General features: G+C 53.6%; 1 protein-coding gene across 4 annotated transcripts in view; it reads right to left on the bottom strand.

Annotated features, from left to right (window-relative positions):
* Positions 1-360: 360 nt before the first annotated feature.
* The window catches only part of POR (cytochrome p450 oxidoreductase), a 30,618-nt gene continuing 11,572 nt past the window's right edge, over positions 361-19,406 (bottom strand). For all 4 annotated transcript variants that reach the window (XM_075771939.1, XM_075771942.1, XM_075771941.1 and 1 more), the window contains 15 exons: positions 18,393-18,585; positions 11,178-11,226; positions 10,175-10,303; positions 9,410-9,559; positions 8,385-8,509; positions 7,376-7,465; positions 6,806-6,904; positions 6,034-6,150; positions 5,103-5,221; positions 3,702-3,883; positions 3,391-3,540; positions 2,554-2,821; positions 1,951-2,096; positions 1,615-1,700; positions 361-1,360 (listed from right to left, as the gene is read on the bottom strand). In XM_075771939.1, the coding sequence (XP_075628054.1) occupies positions 1,216-1,360; positions 1,615-1,700; positions 1,951-2,096; positions 2,554-2,821; positions 3,391-3,540; positions 3,702-3,883; positions 5,103-5,221; positions 6,034-6,150; positions 6,806-6,904; positions 7,376-7,465; positions 8,385-8,509; positions 9,410-9,559; positions 10,175-10,303; positions 11,178-11,226; positions 18,393-18,571 (2,034 nt within the window). In that variant the 5' untranslated portion in view covers positions 18,572-18,585 and the 3' untranslated portion in view covers positions 361-1,215. The remainder of the gene's footprint in view (positions 1,361-1,614; positions 1,701-1,950; positions 2,097-2,553; positions 2,822-3,390; positions 3,541-3,701; positions 3,884-5,102; positions 5,222-6,033; positions 6,151-6,805; positions 6,905-7,375; positions 7,466-8,384; positions 8,510-9,409; positions 9,560-10,174; positions 10,304-11,177; positions 11,227-18,392; positions 18,586-19,406) is intronic.

Genomic DNA, 19,406 nt, shown 5'->3' with positions numbered 1-19,406 from the left:
AGGGCAGCACCACGAGCTCCTTCCCAGGGCACCCTCTGACCTGCGCAGCCTCACGCCACAGGCTGCAGCCAGAGCTTTGGCCACCCAAAGAGCCCCACAGGACCTCATGTCCCTGCAGAAGGGGGGAAAGCCCTGTACTACCACTGGGAACCAAAGAGCACATCTGGCACAGCTGTGCCTCAGTCCAGAGCCATTGATCCCCCACCACCGTCCTCACGGCCCTGCCAGGGTTCAACCCCAGCTCAGCCTAAACCCAGAGGGGGTGCTGGTTCCCCAGCTTTCCTCCTGGTTGGCAGCCAGTGTTCCTCCACCTCCCTCCCTCTTCCCTCTGGCTGAGCACAGAGAGGGCAGGAAGCAAACTACAGAAACAGTATTTTTATTCCAAGGGCAAATGTATTTAAATAATTTACAGTCATTGGACAGCCTGAAAGTTGGTTTTTTTTTTTTCTTCTATGATTCAATCACAAAGATGTTAAAATAAAAACAGTATTTAAAAAATAACCATACACAGCATGAGGGAGGGGCTGGGCACAGGGAGCTGCAGGGCCCCTGCAGGCTGAGAGCCCCCATGAGCAGATCTCTTCAGAGGGGAGAGGAGCCGTCCCCTCCCCACCGCGTGCTGGAGCAAAGGCAGGCAGCGGGAGACAGGAGCGGGGTGCTGCGGGGTCCTGGCAGGGAGGCAGCTGCCAGCCCCACGTCCTAGAGATGGCCAAACAGGGTGGGAGGGAGGCAAGGACAGATTGCTGTCCCACGCTGTGCCCTCTCACCAAACCCACAGTGCAGGGGGCTGCCGGCTCCTCCACCCCTCTGCCGTCCCCAGGCTGCCCATGCCAGCAGGCCAGGGTGGGCCCCAGCCCCAGGGGGTAAGGCAACACCTCCTGCTTGGGGAACGACCCCAGAGCTCCCTTGGCACCATCCGACCCCACAGCGGCTGTGTCCCTGGCCCCAAGGCAACCACCGGTGGCACAAGGTGCTCCCAGACAACAGCCGGAGCTACCCCCCTGCCCCTCTCAACCCCTTCCACCCCCCCAGGGTGCACAACCCACCCCAGGGAGCTGCTGTGGCCCAGGAGGGGTTGGGAGTGACACCGGGGTAGCTGTGGGCTGGGGATGACACCGTCACCCACAGCAGCAGTAGGCGAGCAGGCACTTTCCACCTCCCACGGGCCCACGCCTGGGGACCTATTCTCTCCCCAGCCCCACCAGCCCCCTGCTCTTAGCTCCAGACATCCAAAGAGTACCGGCCCTTCGTCATCAGTTTCTTTACATAGTCCACAGCCTGGGGCTGGCTCATGTTCCCAAACTCGGCCACAATGTCGTAGAAGGTGTTCTGCACATCCCGGGCCATGTTGCGGGCATCGCTGGAAACAAGGGGACCATGAGGGAGGCGGTAACACATCGAAGCCACAGAGCCCTGGTCACCTCTCAGCACCCAAACATGGACAGGTCACTCACCCCAGCCCATCTGCCTGGCCCCCCGCCCCCCCCAGAACAAGGGCAGCGTAACCCTCCCAGGGCTTGTAACATGCAAGTGGGTAAACCGAGCCACGTTTTCTTGAGAATAGAAACATTCCCCCCCCCACCAAAAAAGTCCCTTCCCTGCCACTGGACCTACCCGCACACGTAGATATGAGCATTCCCCTCATTAATCAGCTTCCAGATGTTTTCCTTGTTCTTCTTCAGTAAGTGCTGAACATAAACCTGGCAGGAAAAGCGGTGGGGGTGAGCCGAGAGGACAGAGCCCCGACACCACAGGCCATGGCGAGGGAGGGGAAGCCAAGCCCGTGCTCGTGGCTGCACAAGACAGCGGAGGAGTCGCATGCTCCCATGACTGCCATGGGCCTTCCCTGTCAGCGAGGCTCCAGCCCTCGGGGCCTTTCCTTCCCCTGCTGCCAGGGCTGGGAGCAATGGTGGGCAGCATGAGCAAGCGGCTGGGGGACAAGAGCGGTACCTTCTCAGCCTGGTCCCTGGAGAAAGCGACGTTGAGCTGCGTGAGGACTCCCTCCTGATGGAAGCGGGCCAGCTCCTCGCGGTACAGGTAGTCCTCGTGCTCACGGCGGCAGCCATAGTAGAGCACCGTCTCGCCCACCTCTTTGCCTGCAGAGTCACACAGCACCCATCAGCTGGCTCCCTGCAGCCCCCAACGCCGCCTTCCCCACCTCCCCTTCTCCTGCTAACCCAGGGGACACACAGCTCTGCCACTGCATCTGTTTATAAGGAGAAGCTCGAGACCGATTCCCAGAAGTACCCGTGTACTTTAGAAATGAGCCTAAGTGACTTGACTGGTTATTCAGAGACATGGTGGCAGAGGTCAGAGAACTGGCTCAGGTCTACTTGTCCTCCCAAACATCCTCTGTGCCCAAGGGGAGGACAAAGCATCCTTGTGCTGGACAAACACACGTAGCTGCTGTTCATTCCACTCCATCGGTCTGCTTTTGGCTAAGACCCGTCAGCGATGTGAGCAGCACACGCTGCACCTGAGAGGAACCAACAGGCCCTGCAGAGCATCATCCTGCAGCCGCTCCGGTCCCCAGAGAAGTTTCTGGGCACTCACCTTGCTGCTTCAGCCAGGCCCGCTCCTGAATGAAGCCAATGAAGGGGGCAATGCCAGTCCCCGGTCCGATCATGATGACGGGCGTGCTGGGTTTGAAAGGCAGGCGGAACTGCGACTTCCTGACATACATGGGCACCAGGGAGGTGCTCCCGTTCTCGTCTGGCACTTTGTTCTTGAGCCAGTTGGTGGCCACCCCTTTGTTCAGGCGTCCCGTCTTGGTCTCGTACTCCACCGTCACGGCACAGATGTGGATGGCATTGGGGTGAACCTGCAGGGAAGGGACGTCAGCACCAGGCAGAGAGGGAGCCCCAGCAACCTCACAGCTCAGTCCCTCGTGCTCAGGGATGGCGAGAAGTTTAACCTAACATTAATGTTGGGATAGCTATTCCTCCCCTGGCAGATCAAACCTCCCAGCATGTCCCACACAGGGCTTCTGTCTTGCGCCCGACTCGCCACAGGCCCACTGAGCTGCTCTCGGTATTGCCAGCAACCTCAGGGCTCCAGGCACAAAGTCAAGAGTGAATCTTGACCAACCCCTAAAACAGTACCTTGCTCCCAAGGCCCTGAAAGCAAGGCCTATGGGCGAAGAGGAGCAGGGCTGCAGGGAGGGTGGTGGTATCGGTGCAGCTGGCTGCAGTGTGGGACCCTCTGCAGACCCCACGGAAGTTGGGATATGCACGGATGTAACAAAGGCTGCCCCCCTTACTGAAAGTGTCACCAGGGCAAATTCCCAGTGTCCTGTCCCCAGCTGAGGGGGTGGGACTGCAGCACTGTGGAGCTGCAGCTGTAGGTCAGCAGTCTCTTGGCAGCCCCAGTCCCTGCCGGAAGCACGCTCACCTTGGAGGAGGAGGCGATGGAGTAGTAGCGGGCCTGCAGGCGGGGCAGGAGCTCACACAAGTGGTCGATGGGGGGGCGCAGCGAGGGCATGTCCTGCAGGATGGCCAGGATGTTCCTCCGGGCCTCCACCACCCAGCTGAGGTAGAGAGCCTGCGGGCAAGGAGGGCACACGCACGATGACTTCCCTACGCGGCTGGCAAACGCTCCCTCAGCTCTCCGCACGTGGTACCCAACAGTCCTGGATCCCTTTTGGGGATCCCCCAGCACCCAGTTCAACCCAGCAGCTTTGCTGGGAATGCCACAGCTCCCACCTTCCCCTCGGCAGCAGACGATGCCATTTTGCGGAGGTGCTCCTGCTCGCCGGCGTCCGTGGCGTACTGGGCCAGCTCATAGAGGACATTGGTGCGGGGTGGGTTGGTGATGTCCAGGTAGTATGTCAGGGCTGTACGGTAGGACGTGGGGCAGGGGAAGGGATGTTTCTTATTGGATTCCTCTGGAGAAGAGAGAGAGGAAAGAAAAAAATTAAAAGTCAGCAACCACATGCTGTTACGTTAGAGATTTCGTGCCAGCAGCTACATGAAGCGTATGAGAGCTGGAGACAGAGCAGAGGAACCGGCTTCAGAGAAGCAAGAGCAGCCCTAGGGCTGAATCGGCCCGTTGGCCAAAGCCCTGATCCCACACTGAAGCAGCTCCAGCTCAGGACAGCTCCCTCTCCAGGCAGCTACGTCTCCCAGTAGCCCATTTTGTGTTTCACAGATGCTGCTGGACAGCTTTTCAGAAAAATTTAAAAAAAAAAAATAAAAAAAAATACCCTGTGCTCCCCAGTGGGGCGCTCTGCCCTGAGATACCCATGCATGGAGGTACCCAGCAAACTCCCAGGCCAAGTGGGAGGGCTGTTCTCCATGGCTAATTTGGCCTCATGCACTTACACCTCCTTCAGATCTGGCCTGAAAAGCATCCTTCACCTCCTTCAGCCATGGACTCGTGTGCTCACAGCCCCCCTGGGAAAGGTAAGCGCCAGCAGTCGAGGCTGGAGCCGTTCAGTTCAGCAAACAGAGGTCCATAAGGGACAGGAATGACAGCGTGAGGCCGGACAACGAGGGACACCGCACGGCGGGGCTGCAGGCTCCAGCAGCGCACTGAAGCTGGTTGCTCTCGTGAAACGAGGAGCTCTCTTGGGCTTCTGGGCCAGCACATCTGATGCCTCAGCTCAGGCCGCGCTGCCTCAGGAGCGAGATGGGCAGCAGCTGCTGTCTCCCTCCTGCCAGCAGCCAGCTCTGCTGGGAACGTTGCCCAAGAAAAGCTCTTTGTATCAGCACAAGTGCTCCCTCCTGGCAGTTCGGTCCCGAAGCCTGCGCCTCCTCCAAGGACTGAACAGCATCATCTCAGGCAGGAAGGCCCCTGTTGAGCTCTGGGGCTGCTGCAGCAGAGGGATGTCCTGGCGGGCTGATGCTCTGTAATTAGGAGCGTGCTGTTACATAATTTGTTGTTGAATGGGCACGCTAAGTGTATTTCACAACTGACCCACTTCAGCTGGCTCTCAGCAAGCGGGCTCCATGCCACTGTTGCTAAAATGACACCACATTTGGAGCAGCCACGGGATGTCTCTGTGTGTCTGGAGGTGCAAGGCGATCTGGCTGTTGCTCTGGTGGGCAGGACAGAGGCCATAGCTGAAGGAAAACTGCTGACACTCAGGGGTGATCCATACTCACCGTCCAAATTGTTTAGGGACATGACTGTGTCCAGATCCGTGCCCAGGATCTCACCAATCTGATTCACCAGAGAAGAGTCGTTGGCTGGGTACACTGCCACGTGGTCCCCAGACTCGTACCTGGCACGAGAGCAGGAGGAGAGCAGATGAAACACCAGCACCACTTCTCATCCGCCCCAGGCCTGAGCTGCTCAGCTAGAACACAAGCAGGCTGCTGCAAGGGGCGGTAGGACAACACTGAGATCTGAGCTGCCACACCGTGCCTGCACTGTCAGGGATCCCAAAGAGCAGGCAGTAATAGCAGAAAGGACCATTGTGGAATAACGGCTTTAAGAACCAGGGTTTTTTTTACACAGGAGCTCCAAGATAACAGCAGTTTTGCCAGAGACTTCAATGAGGCCAGACTTCCAGCAAGGACAAGGCCAACTCCCTAACAGGCAAGGAGCAAAGCTGCTCAAAACCTCTGCAGTATTTTGTTATGTTAAGCCACCTGGATTCATGGCTTTCTCACAAGCACACAGAGGAATTTAAGCCAGCAACAACAGTTTTAAGAACAGGGCTTTATTCCCTCTATGCTTGTACACCTAAGCCAGGCAAATCCAGGCGTGAGCTCATCTGCCTCCTCACTTTTTGAATGACTCCTAGAGAATTCTCGCAGCTGGGACTGCTCAGGTAGGACAGGTATGTGCAGCCAGCTCTGGAGGGACCCAGAGCAGCCAGCTGGCATGGCCAGGCACTGCACAAGAGCTGGGAGAAAGTCCTGACATGGGGTACCTGGTAAGTGGTACAGAAGCCCAGAGGAGCAGCAGTAATTATGAGAACAAGGTCCTCTTCCAAAATGCCGGATGAGGCCAGTGCCACCTCCTTGTTCTTTGATCCCGTTGAAGACTGCTCCTGCTAAAATAGAGGACCAGTCTCCTGTGGGAAACTACCTGATTTTGGAATTGGAGATATCCAGCTCCAGGTGCATGAGGTGTCGCTCTCCACCCTCGTTCAGCTTGCGGTTCTCCGTAACCTGGGCCAGGAAGGGGTTCTTGGCATCGAACGGCCTGGAAGGAAAGACAAGGATCCTCTGGGTTACTCTCCGCAGGCTCACAGCGCTTTCTGTATCCAAGCACGTTCCCTCTGCCTCCAGAGCAGGCTCCCACAATTTGAGCATGGGGCTGTCCTGGCTCATGTTTCACAGCAGACCACAGCACAAACCAAATTATGATCCTGCAGCTACCCACACTGGCAGAGAAAACCAATCATTTTCCTTCTAAGCACAGCCCAGCAGTCAACAGCTTCTGTCCCATTAAGAACAAGTGATGCAAGAGGAGATTGGAGGGAATGTCACATCTCAAAGAGGTATGTCAGTCTGGACAAAATTTATACAGCTAATCTCCCCAAAGCAAAACTGCAAGCAACCACCACGCATTAGCTACCCCGGGTGAGGAAAGGCTCCGAGTGACCTTAAGACACATGCTGCAAATGTACCGGCCAAACAGCACAGCCACCTTCTCACACACTAATGATTCATTAACTGGGGAATCCCTGAGAGCCCCAGTAAAGATTTGAACCTATTTCTCTTGGGCAGACATCTGTCACACAGGTGCACTGCAGAAATGACACTGCCTGCATAGCACGCGTTGTTACAAACATCAAGGACTCCGTTGGTCAAAGCCTGGCCCACGTACACCCTGTCCAGGGCGGTTTGGCACTTACGGCTTCTGGTTCTCATAGCTCTTGAGACGGCCCATCTCACCGGTGTAGACTTTGTTCATGTTCACATCCGTGTGCACCACCAGCTCATACTGGCGGATGCTGGAGAAGGAAAGGGAGAGAAAAAAAAAGTCAGACTGGAAGTCACAACGTACAGTTGGAACTGTCATCTGCTTTGCTGGATTTGCTGCAGTTCAAAACCAAATGCAACTTGCACCCCTTCAACCCCCTCAAGACATTAGGGAGCAGACATCTGCAGACAACGCAGAAAGCCCAGACTAAGAGGAAACAGCTTCGCCGGGAGCATCACAACCCAGCAAAGCCATCCACAAGGGAACCAAACCCATCGCATCCCCACTCAGAACAGAAATCCAGAGCTGGGTTCAAACTCGCACCAGGACGGGCTCAATCCAAACAGCCCCACTCACTGATCTACTTCAGATGTGCCCTCTCCGGTCTGGAAGAGGAGGCAGCGCACAGGAGAGGGGACAGCAGCTCAGGGCTGATGGCTCAGCCACCAGTCAGAGGTGGCCAATCTCTCAGGCACCCAGAAGAACCTGCTCCCTTACCCACCTGGACTCTTCTCCTGTAGCCTCCACCCCGAAGTGCTCACACACCGCTGGCCAGAACTGCTCTCTCCAGGTGATGAAGTCTTCTTCCAAGCTAGCCAGGGCAAAAGAAAGATTCAATAACATTGCCCAAGGGGGAGCAAAGGAGTGTTGTTCCCAGAGGAGCTGTTTGAAATCCCTATGGACTTTCTCCTTTCACCGTGGCAAAAGGCATTTGTCCTTGGACCCAGGCAGTTTTGGTACCTCCACATACCCACAGATCAGAGGAGCATCTTCAGAGCGCTAAGTGGGTGGGAGGGAACTGTTGCTACACCAGCCACCCCTCCCTTCACTAGGTCTGCCCAGGAAGACTTTGTTATTCAGGCTCGGTCTTTAACAAACTCGGGTCCCCCTTACCCACTGGTGGCATTAGGCCACCTTCCTAAAAGGCAGATCCCACCGTGGCAATGCTTATTTCTCTGGGCTCAGAGCCTCCCACACACAGCACATCCCTCTCATCACATCTTGCAGGCCTTAGAGGCAAAGCTACAGGTTGATGTAAGTTCCCCAGTTAAGCTGCTACCCACAGGGTGCTCAGGTGAGCAGAGAGAGGTCAAAAAACCCCAATCATTGTCCAAGGTGGAAAATTGCTGCCTTCCACCATAAAACAAACGGTTCACAAGGAGACTGAGTTTGTCTCCTCCGCAGGGATGAGTGAGCCTCTCCATACAGGCTGGGTTAGCAGTGGAGCTGCGGCAGGGCCAAGGCGGAGGCTGCAAAGCCTCCCCAAGTATACAGCTATGGTCATTTAAAGCTGATACAAGATCTCACCAGGCACAGGATCCCCTAGGATGCTCTAAGCATACAGGGATCTGCTTGTGGGAGGAAAGACCAGACACACACCCCCAGACACGTCAGCTCCCACAACTAGCCCCACGGAGTTTACTTCTTAGTAGTAAGGCCAACTCCCCGCCAAGGTCCCTTCCACAATGCTGTAGACAGCTCTGACCAGCCTCTCAAGCCAAGCTACTCACTTCCCATCGTCATCTCCTAGCCCAAGTTCAAAGATGCGTTGGGCTCCAAGCTCCTCCAGTCTCTTGTCCACATACTTTCCCATGGCATTGAAGTGCTCATAAGTCTTGTTCCCCAGCCCAAAGACCTGGAAGGGAACACTGGTAAGTGTGGAGAGGCAGGAGCTGGATTTTTCCCATCCTGCTGGCATCCTCTGGCCAGTATCAGCAAGCAAAGGATGTTGAAGGAAAAACAAGCATGGAAGACCAACAGCAAGATCTCTCCCAACTCCCTGTCAGCTATTTGTGGACCTTCTGAGTAAAAAACTACTACTGGAGAGCAGCCAGTAGGCACCACCACCTCCCCTAAGCCAGGCCTAAGGCACATCAAGAGGATGTGCACACACAAGAGCTGCCTGCATCATCTCCTCAAGGGACCAGTAAGAGCTTGGACTGCCTGGAAACCAACTGCTGTCCCTTGCCTCCCACAAACTGCTCGTCAAACGTTTGCTCACTGTTTTATACAGAGCAGTTTAACATCTCCAGCAGTTGATTTTCTCCTCATTTGCAATTATACTGCCTAAGGAATTTGGCCAGGGTTAGGTGAGGTGGCAGTATCTCAGCCAATTATTCAGCTCAGCACAGGAAAAAGAGCTACACACCCCTTCAAGTGATTTAATTTGTGGGAGAAGATCTGGCCCAGGGCTGCTCAATTAGCTTCCGAACAGCAGCAGCGGCCTGTAACTCATTTACAGACCTTGTATTCAAAGCCTGCTGGGCTTGCCTGCTTTTGCGGCAAGACATTACCAGCAAACCCTTCTGATTTAGGGAGTGGAGAGAGTACTCTGACATCTGCCTTTAAAGCCCCCAGATATACGTTTGCAAGTGTCCACAAAGCTTGGAGAGGAAGACAACAGAGACCGCATCCAACAGAGGCGTACAAGGCACAGACACCACGTTGTGCCTTTACCCAAGCCACGTGCAGGCACAGGGGAGGGCTTTTGACTTTCCTGCCCAAATGCAGCATAAACTGGAAATGAGCCACTTACTGCAAATCGGAGCCCCGACAAGTCAGCATCAGCCTCCTGCAGCCAGTCGTAGAAGTCTTGGGCATTGTCCGTGGGATCACCCTCACCATAAGTGGCCATGCAGAACACAGCTAAGGACTTGTCGATCTCAGACAGGCGACTCAGGTCCGACTACAACCAAAAGGAAAGAACAAACCCTCAAGGATCCCACAACACAATTATTGGGCAAGCCTACTCCTAACTCTGGTGTGTGGAACAGCGCCACATAATGTTCAACAGCTGATTATAAAAGGGCTTGGGAAAAGCCAAACCCACCTGAAATGGCAAGGGAAATAAAGCTAACCACTCTCCCCAGACAACAAGTCAAAACTTCTACCCCACCAGGAAAGCGATGGGATTTTCCATATGAGGCTTTAAGGGAGCAGGATCGTTGTTCGCTCTGGAGGATGACACAATGTCAATGCCACTGTGCAAGCCTGCAGCAGTATGGGTTTAATGCTGACTACACAAGGAATACAGAGCAAGTTTCATGCTGCTAATGGATGACTGTTGATTCCCAAACATTCCAGGCTACCTTCCTCTTTCAGTTGTATTGCAGAGTTCACTCCAAATGTAGATTGGCAAGGACCAAGCCCACCTCTGCATCTCTCAGGCTGATCCAGTTTCCTTCTCTCCCCTAAATGACACTACTAAAAGGGCAAATGTCCTTTGGCTAGGTCCTTTCTGGTTTTTGAGGGGACACTAAAAGCATGTTACCTATCCTGAGGTTGTTCATGGCTAAATTACCAAGTCGTACTCCTCTGGATCCGCTGCCATGCCCCGGAGGCCATAGCGATGAGCATCTTTGGAGAGGCGATTGGCAAACTCCTCTGCTGTACCCGTTTGGGAACCATAGAAAACCACTATGTTACGCCCCTGGAGAGACAAAAAAAAAAAAATCTCTGTTAAATGGTGATTACTCATTTAGGAAATGCACAGACGAAGCACATCTTGTCAGACACAAAGGAAATGCCTGGGATCAGGAGCCCTGGACTGCAACCTAAAGGCAGCTAGGAGCCTGCACTTGTACAGGACTCCGCGCCAGGTTTGCAGCAGAAAACTCAAGGCTAAGCTGTTAATAAGAACATGACTCTTGTCAGTCTCAGAGGGGTGACTCAGGCCAGACTAAAACCCAAAGCAAAGAATAAATCCTCAAGATTTCTCAGCCTCAAGGCTGCAGCGTGACTCCTGGAAACAGGGAACTCCCTGGATGAGAAAGCAGACTTGCCTAAGCTTTGGGAAAATGCCTAAGCACCGGAACTCCTACTCCGCAAAGTAGTGGAGCAAGCCAGCTACTTTGAAGTAAACCAGAAAATATATCCAGCCCTTGCTTCTTCCTCTGCTTCCTCTTGTGTCCAGTCCAGGGGAATAAAAAACTGCCAGTTCTGTGTGCAATAATTCCCATTCCAGAGTGAGCCAGTTTGGGAACCAACCACACAGACAAACAAGTGCCAGCCAATGACTTTAAAGTCTCTGCCATTTCCCTCCTGACTTTGATCTCATATTACATTTATTTTTCATCAAATTTTCACTTTAATTTTTTCTCTAAGAACAACTCTTGGGCATAGACTGAAAGAGCTACCCCTGCCTGCCCACACAGCCTTCCTCTGGATGCTCTTTACAGCAGGTATGTGTCCATATCTAAACCAGTCCCCCCCACTGACAGCTAGACGGTCTCCAGTGGAAAATGGGAAGGACACGAGCTCCTCTACCTTCCCAGCACCCCACGTAGCCAGAGCAAGAAGCTTACCGTCTTCTTCATCTTCTCAATGAAGCTGCTGTCTCTCACTGGAGCTGCTCTGAAAGACAGGAGGAGCCTCTTTTCAGATGGGCACCTTCGTTCTTTAAGGTCAGGAATAAGCAAGTGGGGGAAAAAGTGGCCCCCAAACCATGCTAGATCTCAGAAGGCTACCCAAAGTGGTGAGAGTCCCCATCGACCACTCTTATTCACCCTGTCACAGGGATACCCATTGCTCAGCTGCAGGGCTTCTCCTCTGCACACAGCCATGAACCAGGGACTCTCCGAACATGGGGGAATAGCTGACACCCTGCCTCACCTTCATCGGTAAATCCTCCTGCAGGCAAAGCCCAGGAATTCAGCCCTGAGCATCAGGAAACCTTTACTCTATCAACTGCTCTGAGGGGTTTCACAGCTGAGCAGGTTACAAGGATCTCTCAGAGCTATGATGCAAGAGTAAGTCTCCAGAAAAATCTCAAGAGGCCAAGCCACAGTGAGAAAGAAGGGAACAGAGAGCTCCCTGCTTCCCCCACCACAGTGGACAGGCAGGGGATCGGTCCTGAGTCATGCCCCCCCAGGCGGATTGTCCAAGCTTGAAGTCAGACAGGGCTAAACACCAGCTGTTCTGACCTCAAAACAGCACGCCACACAGGAGTCCCAGAGCCGGAGAGCCCTGCGGAGCACACAGATGCAGCCGATCAGATCCACAGAGCCTCCCGCAAGGCGACTGTTGCCTGCTGAGGTCCCGCAGGGCTCGCTCCCATGCCAGGGCATCCGTCCCCAGCATGGAGAACATTTGCAGTATTGCATGGTGGTGGCTTTATCTCAAAAGAGAGACAAACCACAGCAGCATCAGAAACATCGAGGCAGAGACTCACACTGCTACGGCTACCCTATTAGGTAGGGAGCAAGAAAAGCTTTAGCTATCCTAAGCACACCCATGGGCTTTCAGTGTCACAGGGTGAAAGTAACCCAGCCCTGGGGACCCCGGAGTCCCCACAAGCAGAGGTGGCTCTAGCTACAGTCAGATTAGGCAATAGGGTCTTTTCAAGGCAGGAGGACAAGTGCCAGGAGCTCATGTGCCACCTTCCCCACTGGAGCTTCGGTAGCGGGGAAGAGGAACGTGGGACCCGTTCCCGTTTCTCTTTCACAATGGAAGAATGCAAGGCTGGGTCTCCTGTGGGAAGAGAGAAGCCTCCAGGCAAAAAACAAATGGTTTTGGCTCTGGCCCATGTGAGAATGTGCAGAGCTCGCTAACAGTTTCCTAAACTCTGCAGCCCAGAGGGAGGGATCTCTGCGGATGTGCCGAGACATTTGCAGAGCACACACACAGAGCGGCAGGGTGGGGGACGTTCAGTAAAGCATGCCTTCAAACACCCCTTTCTACCCAAAGGTATCGAGGAGCTCTGTAACCTGGCCAGACAGCTCCAAGCACTGATGCAATCCCACGCAGTACACACTGAAGACAAGCAAACCCTACCCAAAAAAGCTACCCAAGGAGGCTGTGCTCCCCAGAGGGAGATGCTTCATGCCCCAACTTTGCTCTCTCAGCAGTTAACACTCTCCCTGTGCTGTCCTTATTTCCCTGTTGGGAACTGGGATATCACAAGCATCTTTGCGAGAGCAACCCCAAAACCCTGCCCATGCTACTGCCAGGATGGGGGCTTGGGAGAACCGCCCCCCAGCCCGCTCACAAGACTCAGCTCTCACTTAGCTTTTGGCTCCCTGGTGAATCTCTTTGGTGTACTGCCCTCTGCAAATGAGATCCAATTAAAATAACTGTTGGGTCAACTGCTAAACAAAATGCTTTTAAAGGAGGAAAAAAAAAAAGTTTTAGGTCTTTTCAGCAAGCTCCCTTTGGAAAACAAAACAGTGCAGCACATGGAGCTCGTCCGTTTTCAAAGGAGGCGACCCTGCACTGAAGTGTTGTGGTGGAGAAGAGTCTGTGGCTCAGACACAGAAGAAATAATAAGTCTGGCTTTTAGAAAAAGGCTATACAACTCCCTGAAATTGCCTCATCAGGGTGGCTTCAAAGTCTGAGCTGCAAAAATGCACAGACACTGAAGACCAAAACTACACTCATTTTCACCACTCAGGAAAACTTCGAAGAGAAAGTAAGTTTTCAGCAACAACTGCTCTTACAGCTTAGATATCTCATGGTATGAGCTAAGAGAGTTAGAAGAAGTGACGGGTGGAGGAAAGGGGATTAACTCCATTGTTGGAGCGAGTCTTTAGCTTGTACAGATTGCCCACCCTTGGTGAGAGCCCACAGCGTGAGCGACTCCCAGGGTGCTCTGTCACTTTGATTTCAGGAGGGAAAGGAATTTCACTTCAGGATTTCAGGGGGTAGGAAGTTAGCGACAGCTCAGCAAGGATATCAAAGTCTCCGTCTCAGCCAAATGCCTCTCCTTCAGAAAGCTCCCATGCCCGTAGCTTTCCTCCTGAAAGCACACATACATCCAGAAGTGAGAACGCAGCCTGGACGTTGCAGAGAAACCAAGCACTGACAGCAGGGTCTCCTCTGGAGCAGCCTGCCTCCAAGGAGAGCCTCTCCGCTTCCTTCTCCTCCTGACCCAGCAGTGAGAGGTACCCCACTCCACCCAGCTGTGGGGTGACAGGAGCAACCCTCCAAGTCAGAGCAATCCCGCCTGCCCATCGGGCAAATTAACTCACCTCACCACGGCCGCCTCTTCTCGCGGGGCCGAGTACGCGCAGCCCATGGTCGGGGCAGGGAAGAGGCAGACAAAGAGTCGCAGGGCAGCCGGGTCTGTCTGCGAGGGGAGGTGTGGGGGGGACGGATCTAACTTAGCTCTGGAGCAACACGCACACAGGCCTTTCCATTCTGCTCCTCCTGGGCATTAAAGCCAAGCGTCAGCCTTTTGTTAAGGAGAAGAGAGCCGGCACAAAAGGTCCCAGCACGGGTCATAGCAGGAGAGGTCCCGTCCGCTCAGATACTCGTGGCAGGGCTTTGGAAGTTACTGAGTGGATCCGCACAGTCCTGAGAAACTGCAACATCTGGCAGCAGTGGCAGAAAGGAATTAGGAGTGGAGAATGAAACCTCCCAGGATCCTCCGCAGCACACATCCCTCTCCCATCCGTGTGGAGCAGGGGGACGGGACACAAAACCCTCCCCCAGCCTTGTTACCTTGGAAACTGTTTATATCACAGCTGCTTTTATATATATTCTTTTTAAAAAAAAAAAAAAGTCGGCACTGTAGCTGAATGAAATGATTCCAGACACTGCGTGAGCAACACTATGGGTAACTATGGCAGTGCCATTACGGAGGCAGCTCAAAGGAGTTTGTTCTCTTCAGGATCCTATTAAATTAAATTAGAGATGGTCTCTCTCTCTCTAACACACACGCAGGCAGCAAAGAGAGCTAATCAGACTAAGGAGTGGGAGCGATTCCTGCCACAGAAAGCCCCACAAGCACCAGGGAATGGATTTCTCTATAGCTGCAGAATAGAGATAAGCCAATTTCTGCCCCAAACAATGTTAAAGACAGGAGGAGAAGGGAGGGGGTGACACCCAGAGTACCAGTCGATGTCTCGCCTGCATCTCCCCAGGGCAACAGTTTGCCAACTCCGGAGCGGGCACATGAGAAAGGAAGAAATACGCAGAGGAGATGCAGACAAAGAATAAAAATCAATTAGCGCGTTCCCCAGCAATGCCCCCACGAGGGAGCGTGGCGGCCACGGCTGCGTGGCGATCGAGAGCCATTCTCCCTAATGACATCTGCAGAACAGGCTGTGAGGAAGACTGCTCCGGTGGTTTCAATTAAGTCTGAAAATGGTCAAAATGCAAGCGATCCTCAGATGGTGGTATCCCAGCCTGCCCTACGCACATGCGTGTTACACAACACAGGTACAGAACGTCTCGTACGCAGCCAGTCTCTGCATACGCTGGGCTCTGTCCCTTCTCCGGAGGCTTCGGGCAGGAAAACAGCTCCGCTTGGCTGGGAGGGTAAGGGTCCAGCAAGTGCCTGAGCTGTGGCTGAACCCAGAGACGCATCATCGGGGCAAGATCATGACCGTTCCCAAGCCACGCGGGCTGGCAGAGCCACGCAGAATGAACCCAGACCAGATGTCATTCAGAACAGGGCATTTCGACCATGCATCTGTTCTTCCACAACCAAGGGCAGGTGCAGCAGTGGCATTTCCTCCAGCGACCTCACCGAGATGACGCGGCTTGATCAAGGCGCGCTGCTCAGCAGAGGTTCCCAAAAACCCCCAGGATGGCACCAAAGTGCCAGACCCCGTGTTCAGGTCGGAGACTCTGCTTCCATGCTCCCACGTTGCAAGCACCCTCGCTACAGCGGCAGTGGCCATCGCGAGGCGTCTGAATTGCTGAGCAGCATTTTCGTCCTCCAGTCTTCCAAGGCTGCAGCTGAAGTTGGGGGCCAAAGCGACACAACAGAAGCCATCACTCAACACCATCAGACAAAGCAGTTCGGGACAGTTCGGCAATTCAAGGCAGAGCTGCAGAGAGCGTGCTGACAAAAAGCAACACCTCTTAAGGTCAAGGCTCTCCACTTCAGCAGGAGACCGTCCCACCAAGGGCACTCTGCCTTCACGGGTCTGGGCCAGCTTCCCTGCCTGCAGACGGGCCTGCCCATGGACCAGCTTGCTACTCAGCCAGCCACAGGCAGCGGCTGACGGTGTGATCCTGTATCTTGCCGATTTGCTTGTTCATCAGAAAGGAAACTCCACCCCAGACTCAAGGACGACAGGAGGGAAGGAAACCCGAGGCTGAACAAGCTTTTTTCCCCACTCATTTTCCTCTCGGTTCCAAGTGTCCCATAAAATAACACTGCAAAAGCTACAGGAAGTTGCCGTCCCCATCCTGGAGGACAGATGTGCCACCAGCCACAGCCTTGGCTTACGGTCTGTGCTGCCCTCAGACCAGTTACTACACTGACCACAGCAGGGCTGCAGCAGGCAATGGCACAGTCAGGCTTAATGTACTGGGAAAAGCTACTTCAAAGCTTCCTCTCGTTCTTCACCTGCCTGGCTGTCACTTTTTCAAAACGCAATTGCATCAGACAAGGTCCAGAGCAACCTCACCTCTCCTCCCTGGTTATCAGTGACGGGAGGTGCTGCTCTTCCACAGCTCTCGCAAGAGGCAGTTGCACGGAGCTCCGTGCCAGCCGTTTCCCATACAAACGGAGAAGGCAGCACAGACCCCGCACAGGAAATGCAGGCAAAATACTCACGAGTCAGGTGAAAGCCGAAACCAGCCAGTCTCTGATGGAAGCCCAGGTCCTGCAGCAGGACGAGGTGGTAACACACACCCAGGGCGGTTAGCAAGCCACTCTGCAGCGTGACTTCTCTGCAAGGTCACGACAGCCTCTGGAAGAGCTGCACGTGATGGGTGGCAGGTGGAAACAGTCACAAGAACGGTGAGCACGGGAGCTCTCCAAGTCAATCTGCACTATGTCGGGATCTAATTTCAGATTGATAGGGCCAGTTTTCCAGACAGCTTAGCTCTCATCGCAGCGCAGCCATTCTCCTTACAGTCTCCAGAGGCAACCGCACGCACAGATACACACAGCCCTCCCTTGCAGGCACGAAGGGGAAAGTATCCTACCGATTCCCAAACAAATTCCCAAGATAAGGCTGATCAGGCACAGATAGCCGGGCTGCTACCAGCCTCACGTGCACCTGCACAAGGTACTGCAGCCAGGGACATTTCTTCTTTTTAAAACCCTCCCAGCCAGAAAATGTACCTTCCATCCTCCTGCGACACCAGCATGCGCAGCCTGCCTGAGTTTGCTCTGAGCTGTGTGCTACTCTTCCCGTTACCCAGGGACTTCACGACAGACCTGGCATTCCAGGCTTGCCTTCAAGCAGAGGCCTCTCATGATCTGACCAAAGCTGAAACGAGGAGACCAAACCTGCTCCTTTTCAATTATGACCTGAATTACAACACAAACACTGGACACCGAGCCCTGAAAAATGAAAGCAGCATAACACACTAAGGTAGACATAACGGTCTGAGGTAACAGACCCACAACCGCTTGCTGTGTTTGATTTAGCTTTCACACACAGGGTAACGGGAGCATCAATCCCCTGCTGAAATGCCTTTGCTTATCACCAAACATCCTCATCTGCGCAGCCTACAGACAGCTCCTGCCACAGCTTCTTTCCACACCAGGCTGTAAAACTTTGAAATGAAGGACTGACGAATATTTCTTGTCAGAGCAGCGCCCACAAAGTGCCACGGGGAGAAACCCACTTCACACAGGACGCCTTGCTGGTACAACTGTATGTGTTAAATACAGTGACTTTGCAGCCAGCATTACAAACCCAGAGGATTCACCTTTGGTGTGTGGTTACCTTCTGCAAAAGCCTAATACTGGAAAGCACAGAGCTGGGCTAAGGCTGAGGCTGGTCGTTTCTCTGGGGCAAACTGCACCCACGCAGGGAACAGATCCCAGGAGACTGAAGGGAAAGGTATCGCACAACACCAGCTCCTATGGCCTCTGCTGCAGCGGGTTTCAAACCTCTCTACTGCTCTTACCAATGGTCCAGGAGGAAGCAGAAGGAATGAGGTAAAAAGCCCAGCAGAAAAGAGATGTTAAGTTTAGCCTGTGCCTGAGACCAGGAACTAAACGCACCCAGATCTCCACCAACACAGCTCGCTCCTGGTCCTAAGCCCTTTGCAGAAGACAGGGTAGAACAAGGACCTCTCCCTCTCCAAATCCAGTCTCCTGCTGCTGCGGTAACCTGGCATCAAAGCCAAACAAGTTTCACAAGAGCTGCCAAGCAGCTCATGCCCAGGAACTCTCTCCCAGCTCCCCAAGACTATTTCTTCTCTTCATAGCTAAGGGTAGATAAGATTCCCAATAGAAAACCTGCTGAAGAGCAAGTCCACCTTTCTCCAGATTTATCTAAATGTGACTTATCAGAAAATGCAGAGAATAGCCAAAGCAATCCTTAAGAGTTTTGAAGTACAGCCAGGGGCTTTTCTGCCTTGCCTTTTCTTCCCTTGCTCGGGAAAGGCAAATTACTGATTTGGGCCACACGGTGGAGTAAGGCAGAACTGCAGCCTGGCTCTGCCATAGGGATTTCTGCATTGCGAGGTGAATGGCCCAGAAGAAAGATGAGGGGAGAGAAACGCACTTTGGGACTAAGCCCCCTCGCCTGGGGACCTCCAGAATCCAGCTGAGCTTCCTGCACAGGTGGAAAGTTACACTCACCCCACACTGCCTGAGAGTTGTTACTTACACTGACTGCATTTTGGGGAGGTCTGGGACTTCCTCCTTTTTCTTGCGGAAGAAGAACCAGTAAGTAAGAAGCCCGGTGATGAGTGAGATGAGAAACACATCCATCATGCTGAAGAGAGAGTCTTGCTGTGCAGTGCTGTCGGGAGGGGAGATGGTTGGTTCCACGCTGGCATCCCCCATGATGGTCAGAGGCACTGGAAGCAAAGAAAAACAAATGAACACCAGAATCACACAGTGCAAAGAGGACCAGAAAAGCATTAAGGGCTGTTCACAGCATACTCTTCCGCTATACATTTACTCCTAGGAGCACAGGGCAGCCCAACAACTCTTTGGAGAGAGACTCTGCACCACAATACCACAAAATCCTTTTGCGCCTTAAGGTATCTCACCGTCCCACCAAGTTTTTCCCTTCCTGTTGCATCCACGCTGATCCATCAGAAGTGATTTCTGCTCCCCCCTCTGCCAGCACTACTGAAGCAGCCCCACATTCCCACCAGGGAGCCCAACCTGGCTCCTACTAACACTCCAGCAAAACTCAACAGGGACTCATGGCCGGCCTTTACTAAAGCCATTACTCATCACAGAGCCCATGCATGTTGGCGGGGGAAGACCCCACTCTTCCAGTCACCCCACAGATCTGGGTCTTTCTCCCTCCTTTCCACAAGGTGATACGATGCCCTGGACCTACTGCTGTGCTTACAAATTGCAGAGCAGGACTGTGGCATGGTCCTTCTGTGAGCATCCCCACATTAGGTCATTACAACACAAATGACAAATGCTTCTGATCTGCTATTCACCGCTGCATGCGGATTGGATTTACTACCCGCCTCTTTCTGGGCCTCTAGCTTTCCAGTCCTCTCCACTCTCTTCCCCAGTTTAACTTCCATCTCCTTGAATTACTCCTTTCAATTTGCTGAGGCAGAGTTTAAGTGACTTGTGACTTGCCCATGGCCATAGCCAAAGTCTGTGGTAGCACAAGGACTAGTACCTAGCCCTCAAGTCCCCGACTAGCCCT

The sequence above is a fragment of the Balearica regulorum genome, chromosome 19, assembly GCF_011004875.1.
Source record: "Balearica regulorum gibbericeps isolate bBalReg1 chromosome 19, bBalReg1.pri, whole genome shotgun sequence".
Classification (NCBI taxonomy): domain Eukaryota; kingdom Metazoa; phylum Chordata; class Aves; order Gruiformes; family Gruidae; genus Balearica; species Balearica regulorum.
The sequence above is the reverse complement of the archived record's forward strand: the minus strand, read 5'-3'. Positions and strand labels throughout refer to the sequence as shown.